This window comes from Octopus bimaculoides, chromosome 14, assembly GCF_001194135.2.
Source record: "Octopus bimaculoides isolate UCB-OBI-ISO-001 chromosome 14, ASM119413v2, whole genome shotgun sequence".
NCBI classification, from domain to species: domain Eukaryota; kingdom Metazoa; phylum Mollusca; class Cephalopoda; order Octopoda; family Octopodidae; genus Octopus; species Octopus bimaculoides.
In genome coordinates, this window is record NC_068994.1 from 22,029,508 (window position 1) to 22,038,388 (window position 8,881).

General features: G+C 35.4%; 1 protein-coding gene across 1 annotated transcript; it reads right to left on the reverse strand.

The window, feature by feature from the left end:
- Positions 1-6: 6 nt before the first annotated feature.
- Positions 7-8,824, reverse strand: LOC106883647 (CSC1-like protein 2). Its single transcript, XM_014934740.2, has one exon. The coding sequence runs from the start codon at positions 2,750-2,752 to the stop codon at positions 584-586; it is 2,169 nt and encodes a 722-aa protein (XP_014790226.1). The 5' UTR covers positions 2,753-8,824; the 3' UTR covers positions 7-583.
- Between the last annotated feature and the right edge of the window lie 57 nt (positions 8,825-8,881).

Here is an 8,881-nt window from a genome sequence, read left to right on the forward strand (position 1 = left end):
CTACTACAGGCACAAGGCCTGAAACTTTGGGAGAAGTGGGGCTTGATATGAAGAAAAGGTATCTGGAAAAACTCCATGTGGTGTACTCAATGCAAGCTATGGACACATAAGAGAAACAGGTTTTTCATATGGAAAACCTGCTTCTCTTATGAGTGTCCACCATATATTTATGCACCATTTTGGCTTGAACACGTGTGTGTGTGTGTGTGTGTGTGTGTGTGTGTGTGTGTGTGTGTACGTTTACAGACAGGCCGGCAGGAAGGCAAGCAGAGAGAAAGCCAAGTGAGTGGACAGACAGACAGATAGATAGGTAGATAAATAGATCCCTCACACACACAATGTCACTCATGTCATTAATGGGACATAACTCTCTAAAATAGATTTTTGGCAACTATGTTTTAGACTTTGAGAAATGAGTATCAGATTAATTATGGTTGTAATCAAGTGACTTGGAACCAACGAAATTATCTATGCAAATATGTATGAAAGCGATTTCATATCCACACTGACTAAAACAAGTTGCACACACATTCTCATCCATGACACACAGAGACTTTCACACTGGATGAAAGTTAATCCATTATCAAGAATTGCTTATTGAACCATAGTTGCATTGAGTACTGCTTAGTTTTGGTTCACTGACGCAACAACATCCATTGGTCAGACGGTTGACAAACATGATGACTTGTTGTTGCTTAAAATAAAACCATGCAATGATGGATATAGACACAGTCAAGCTGAGCACAAGCACAGCTAAAGAGTAGTAAAATACATGTGGAGGCAAGTGATTATCTGAAGTTACCAGGAGAGTGAATTCCAAGATGCAGAATTGAGGTAGTGTGGACGTTAAAGCCATCAGGTTTGTTGCTGACAAGTGTACGGTTTTGTGAACATATGACTTCCTGTAAATAAAATACAAGTTGTAACGATCGACACAATATTTGAGAATGATATAGAGACATCCAAATATTGAAATAATTGGGAAGAGTATGCTGTAAGTAATGACCACAGAGAACAGGCAGAGAATCCATGCATATTGTTCACCAAAATCAAATTCAATGGTATCATATTCTCTTAACGTACTTCTCTTTGCAATTGAACGGATTGTCAAGTAACGCCACAGTAGTTTTAGTAATTCAGAAATTCGAAGAAGTTCGAGACCAGTGCCAGTGAATGCTGAAACTATGACATAGTTCACAAACAAAACATTGTTTACCATTGTGAACATACAATGCATTTTCGACTGTATATTCACAGATTTGGACAGAAAATCATATGCTGTCAGACCCAGTGATGGTAAGATTAGAACTGCAAATAAAAGTGTTATAAACAAAGCTATAATGGTTTTTTTCTGTTTTGAACTTTTTGTCCAACTCCTTAGAAAGGCAACTGCAGCAGTTACAATCATTGGTAGTAGATTAACCATAAATTTAAGCAGAAAACTTTGTATAATATCTAACAAGGAAGATTTTGTTTTGTTAATTTTTTCAAAAAAAGATGTAACAAGAGTAGGACTTGTAACAACTATACAGACAAAAAACAAAATAACTACAACTATTACTTTTCTAATAAATTTAGAAAAATGTGAGGTAGGCATATTTTGCCAGATAATATCTTCCTTAGGTGGAGCATACCTTATTCGCCACTTTTTGACTCGTAGTACATCACTAAATTCTGATGGGATGACAGGACGTTTGCATTTGCAAAATAAATAAAAAGATGAATATATATATTTTGCCTCTTCTACTGAAGCTAATTTCACAAATACTATCCCCAGTGATTTTTCTTTAAGTTTCTCACTTTCCATGGCTCTTTCTGATAAGATTGCTTCCTCTGTTTCTTCAAGATTGTTTATATGATTATTTCTAAAACTTGTACAGTCAACATTTTCTTTGATGTCAGATTCTTGATAGGTTTCCACGTTTAGAACATTTTGGTAATGCTCTTTGAAATGACGGATTTTTTGAAGTTTTTGGTCTAATTCCAAGATTTTTCTGGTATCATACACATTTACTATTTTTTCAACAGTTATATTCGGATATGCTCTGTTCAAATGCAATTCAATCAAATTCTTGCTGTTTTCAACCCGAGGGATATTACTTATCAGCAAGGTATTTGATTTATTACTTGTCCATAAATGCTGTGATAAACGAAGCAGCAAGAATATGGTTGCTAGTAAATATAACAGGGAAATTGTGACATGTAGCCAAAGAAGATTGGAGTGAACATTAATTGTTGTTGTACTACTAAGATCGTTAGATGCAAATTGTCCTCCTGTATAATTAACGGGTAAGATTATCACAACAGTGAGAAATAATATGAAGAAAAGGTAACCAATCAAATACCTTTGAAAACGCAAATAAGCTATAGCATCTGGCCCACATTTTTGTGCGATATCCTTGTCAGTGAGCCGCCAGAAAACTCGGAGCCAGGAAGTGAATTGATCTGTTTGACGAAGATGTTCTGGAAATGAAGTCTCGGCTGTTGTTGATTCACCACTCAAATGCAATTCATTGACAGATGATAAATCTGTTAAAGTATTAGAAGATGGACTGATACATGAAGCTTCGTTCTGACGATAATTTTTAATCAGTTTTGGTATGAATGAAAATATTATCAAACAGACAATCCATATTACTGAATTAAAAGCAAAATTATAAGCAATAGAACTGACAGCCACACTACTTGTGTTGTTGCAGTTAGATATATTTCCATTAAAAAACTCAGTTAACATTGTATCTATTGATGACATTTTTAAAGATTTTTTGACAGAAATGTTCGTTTTAAGCTTGTCTTAGAATTATTACAGTGATAATGCTCTGGTTGGTAAGATTTAATATACTAACCAACTAGCTTCTATTTCTGCTTTCAAATAACAGTGGTGACAATAAATAAACTTTGTATTTTAAAACATAATAGATTAGACATGTGATATGATATCAGAGGTTCAGTTTCGTATGACCTAGATAAGAGAATAGTTATGTAGTAGAAGTGCAATGACTTCTAGTATATAGGAGTGAATTTAAGAAATTTCTGTCTTATCAAACAGCCATTTACTCAATTTTATCTTGAAAGGATTAAAGTAAAGTATATATCTGCAAATTGTAGTATTAGTCACACATATATACATCATTTATAATATTTATTTCAAGCGAATTATAAAATTTTCTAATTGTGCTTAAGTTTCTCTAGATAACAAAGAAGGTTTATATCATATCCTACTTCTTGCTTTACTAGCACAGACAGCATTTAATATGTCAGTTCTATTGTGTAAGGATAGCTGGCTTAACAAAGAAATGACACTATTCTTTTCTTTTCCTAGTATTCCTCAATGGACAATGGTCATACTGGATCATCATTAATGGTTTTAGTCAATTGTATCAATACTAAAGCCTTGTCAAATATTTAATTTTATTTATTTCATAAGAAAAGGAAGGTGAATTGTCATTGGTGTAAGAAGAAACACAGTGCAAAAATGTGTGTATGAGAGCAAACCTAACCAATCATCCACCCTTATCGTCTCCCAGTTTTCTTTTGTTTGTTTTTATTGTCTCCTTCTCCTCCTCCTCTTCCTCCTCCTCTGTCACTATAGTAACTGATTTCCTTTACTGTTCTACTTCACTCCTCACTCCTTGTTGGACAGTTTTGCTACTTTCACTCATTTTCTTTCCTTTCTCACTTTTGCAGTCTATTTTTTGCCTTTTTATCTTCTCTTCTTTACCATTTCATTTATCAAATTATTTTTACCGTCTTCCTACTCTCTCTCTCTCTCTCTCTCTCTCTCTCACACACATACACACACACACACACACACACACACACACACATGCACACATGCGCGCACACGCTCACACGTGCGCACACACACACACACACACACTTTCCACTTATTTTATGTCTACCTCACTAATATTATCAATACCTCTTTCACTTTTCTGCATTCCTTTTTCTTTCTTTCTCCTAGAAATCTATAAGCAAGCTAATTAAATCAGTATATGTGTTAGCTACAGAAATTGACAACAGGAAGAAAAATATTCTGGATGTGAGTTCAAACTATGGACATGACAAAATATAGCTTTATCAAGTAGCAATCAAGAAACCTGTCTTCTCATGGATCTTTCTGCCTCTGATTCCCTAGACTAATTGGCTACAAATGATGTTTCCATCAAATACACCATGAAAAAGAAAATTTGCCATACACACGAATTTTAATCTTGTTCACAAATTTGGAATTCAATTCCATTGGATTGATTCCATCTTATTTGTAGGACTCACTGCAGGGAGAAAGAGTGCTTTTATATTGTTAAAATCTAGCCAGTTCTTGGATTCTGTAATGCTCTCAACAGGAAGTAACGTTGCATGATAAACACAAATGCACCAAATGGTTTCCAAGACCATTTATCAATATGATCCAGACAGGTGAATTTAACCCTAACCCTAACCATCTTACCAGAAGATGGAGGTTTTGAATCCCTGGTTGAGTAGTATGAAATTGGTAACAAGTGGATAATTCTTTAGTAATGGTTAAATGAGTTATTGATATTTGGTTAGAACTCTGTGTTGTTACCAATATCAAAACTAAGTCCATTGAAAATTTTCAAGGAAACCATTTATTTACATAAAGCCAAGAGTAAACTGTATGCCAGAAGTGTCTTGATAAGCATTTATCACTAGAGATATGACTACAGATATTTGTTTGTGGTGTTAGAGGCAGGAAAGTTCTGCTCTTTGTAGGCATACTTTTCCATTTAATCCAGGATCAAACAGCAACCAAGAAACCTGTCATCTCATGGATGGGTCTCTGTTGCCTGCCTCTGTCTCTCTGGACTGATTATGTCATGCATCTCATTTTTTAGCCATGTTCTGCAGGAAACTCATGGAAAATTCCATCAATCATATGATAGCAGCTGAAAAACTATTGGACAGAATTCAAGGTAGGTCACCTTGTTACAGAGCTAACACAGTTTCAAATCTAATCCCTGTAACAATTTCATACTGCCCACTTCTGATGAAGACATTTAATGTACAAAGTCTGAGTTTTGAAATTCAATAGAATCCATCAAATATATCTGCAAATGTCGTCAAAGGAACTGACACTGTAATTTTTATTCTGATGCAGCAATATAGTTATGATGTTACCCAAATATGCAGCAGTACAGTTTTCTGGCACTTTTTGCCTTTCCCAATCATAAAGATATCCAAGGATTCAACAAGTTGCTGTTTATTTGGAAAATAGCCCACATATTTATGCAAGTAAATGCTGTACAGAAGCAAAAAGTCAAACAATGCTTACAGCTTTTTTCAAGTTCTTCTAGTATGATCTCTTTGTAAAAACATAGCTCTACCATCAGATTTTGTCTGACATACATGGAACAATCAACAATGGAGACAAAGAATGTAAGATGTGCCTGTTGAAGGCCAGCTTGGAATAAGTTTTAACAGTGCCGTTGGAAGAGAGTCTACAGTATATGTCAATCAACATAAATAAGCTTTCTTTGATTTTTTTTCTCTGTTAAATGGAAAATTCCAGTTCATTCCAATGTCAAAATTTGTACCACTACACACTATGTATTTGAATTGTTGAAGAATGATGTGCGGTAGAACACAACATAGTCAGAAGCTTCTGTATACCCATCAAAGAGTCTGTAAACCATCCAATGTGTGTCAGTACTGGCTCAAGTGTCACAATTCTATTGTTGAAGATTTCAAGCATCAAACTCAACAGATGTGCCCTTGCATTGATATAGAATATATAAATAAAATCAACAATGCAGCCCTCGTCAACAAGCTTTTCATAAAAACAACCTCCTTAATCTAACTACATGACTAAAGTCAATAATCTAGCAACAGCAATTTAAAAGAGACATCATATGGCAAATGTTATTAACATTGACACATTACTACCATATGAGAAAAAGGATAAATGCAAATTCTGTGTAAATCAGAAGGCGGTCTGTTTTTCTATTTTTGCAAGTACCTAGAATTTGCTTCCTTGTCTGTCATGTTCAGGGTGGAACATGACAGACATTCCTGATCAGTTTCACCAAAGTCCATCAACATAAAAGAATAGCTATTGCAGTTGTTACTTCAGTTGTTGTCATCACATTCTTTCCTAGAAGTTGTACAATACATTCTGCTTTCGAGCTCCCTTTGGATTTTGGTAAAAATGATACACTTGCTTGCAACATAGCCAAGAATTTGGAAACTAGACAAGTTCTTAAGCACTTACAAATTATTGAATTGTATGAATACACAATGGCACACGAGGAAGCTCTGGGGGCCCTAGTCTGCACTTTGGAGTACTTGCATGACAATAGATTTTAAATGGCGGAGTAGTGAGTATGTTTTCAGATTCTGCCCGATATCCCAGAAAATAAAAACTGATGAAATTCATGCTTTTAAAACTGTGACCAAAGTTAAAATCTTCAAACTGTCTACAAGCATAAAAGTCAATCATTTCGGAGATCAGTTGTCTGGTGAACTTTGCCAAAAGTTTATTACTGGTTGAATAGAGAGATTTCCCTCCAACAGTAATGATGCCATGAATCCAGCTTCTATGTGTGCAATAGTTAAGAAAATAGGTGAATTAGTATTAAACAACTAATACATAAGTGGTTGTATTGGGATAATGCTTGGATCAGCAGCATCACTTCACAGCTACTGCAGCTACTTTCATGTCATAGACAATCAACAAATCAGAAGACACTGTTGTAGATCATAGAAAAATAATTTACTACCCTGCAAAATTTTAAAATTAATTGAAACATTAAAAGAAATTTTAATCATTTGTAAATTATGTTATTGTTCGATTTGATGCACTTTACTCGTCTCTCCATAATACAGCTCAAGGGAGCTAACTCTACTTCGACTGACTTCCAATTTTTTAAATCGGTAATTATAAAATAACGCATTCATTTCTGAGACCCAAGAACTAGATTAAATCCACTGTTTACAAGTCAAGTGGAGGTATTATATTTAAACTACAGCACAAACTCCAGTATGAAAAGTATCCCCGATAATGCTGCAGTATAATTTAGATCAACCATAACTATGCAATGACACAAGGCAAATTGTTAACTTCATGCTATATGCCATTGAGACCACAAATTTCACTGGATGGATCAAAAGAGAGGATACAATTATACACTCATACCAATAGATGTATGCTTTAGATGAAGGAGCTATCACTTTTCAAAACACTTAAGCTTTGCCATGTGAAATGCATAACAAAGCAAGTCTTGTACGAATAGAATGTACTCATACTAACTATAAAATAGAAGTATTATCCAAAGTCAATGTGTCTATAAAAATGTATTAAAATATATTAATCTTAACCGCCAGTGAAGGAAATTATAATTAGCTCCAAAAGAAATTTTAATCATTTGTAAATTATGTTATTGTTCGATTTGATGCACTTTACTCATCTCTCCATAATACAGCTCAAGGGAGCTAACTCTACTTCGACTGACTTCCAATTTTTAAAATCGTTAATTATAAAATAACGCATTCATTTCTGAGACCCAAGAACTAGATTGAATCCACTGTTTACAAGTCAAGTGGGTGTATTACATTTATTATTATATCATTAATAAGACGGTGGAATATCAGAATCGTTAGAGTGTCATAAAATCCTGGTGATGTACCAAAATCGGATTTTACCAGTTTGGTTTGATCGACCAAATTTCAGGCTAATTTATACCTCGTTAATAAAAACTTATTGGCTTTAATAAGAAATCTTTGAAAGCTGATTCCATTTCTGGTTTGGACCTGAAAGTTTTATCACTTAAAAACGTGTATGAATGCTTTAAAAAAATAGTAGTCAGTGGGTGAAATATGGAGGATGTGATAGTCTCGTATCCAAAGTCTGTGAGTTTCTGCAGCGTCATTTTTGCAACACGTGGCTTTGCATTATCGTGGAGCAAAACTGGGCCACGCCAATTCACCAATGCAGGTCTCATTTTTTTGCAAATGAGCATGCATTTCAGCGTGTTGATTGCAGTAAACCTCTGCTGTAATGCTCTGATTGGTTTCCAGAAAGCTGTAATGGACAACACCAATTGCAGACCACCAGACAGTCACCATACTCTTTTGCTGATTGGGGGACTCATCACGATGAAGCCATTGACATGATCGTTTACGGTTGTCATAAAGGATCCACTTTTCGTCATAAGTCACTCTTCTGTCAAGAAAAGGATCACTGATGTTTCGCAGAAAGAGCATCGAGCACACTCCAAAACGCCGAACTTTTTGATTTTCATTGAGCTCATGCGGCACCCATTTATCGAGCTTTTTCACTTTACCAATCTTCTGCAGATTGTGTGAGACCGTTGCAATACCGACACCAGGTGCCTGAGACATTTCTCTGACACTTTGACGTGGGTTTTGTTCAACAATCGCTTTCAACTGTTCATTGTCAAGACTGCACGACCGTCCTCTTCCTTCTTTATCTTCAAGGCTCTCATCAACACAACGGAATTTCTGAAACCACGATCACTCGTGGACCCCTCTCCCCATGCTCTGTTGATATTGGCAGCAGTTTGGGAGGCATTGTGCTCAAGCGTGAACTCATGCAAGAAAAAGTAAGCGAAGGTCCTTTTTTGTCATCCTCATAATTAAGGGCGCCTATGCTTCAAGAATGTTTTCTGTCTGAAATTAGTAGAAAATTAATTATTAAGTATGTCGAAATTCATCTAAAATATAATTAAAATACTGTGATAAAATTGCGTTTCAAAACACAACACCAGGGGCCATTATTTTCGGAATAACCTAATACAAAACCTGTTGAGACCTAGGGTCGCTGTATTCGACTAACCCCTGCCCCTAATTTTGCTGGCCTTGTACCACCACCACCACCACCACCACCACCACCACCACCACCACC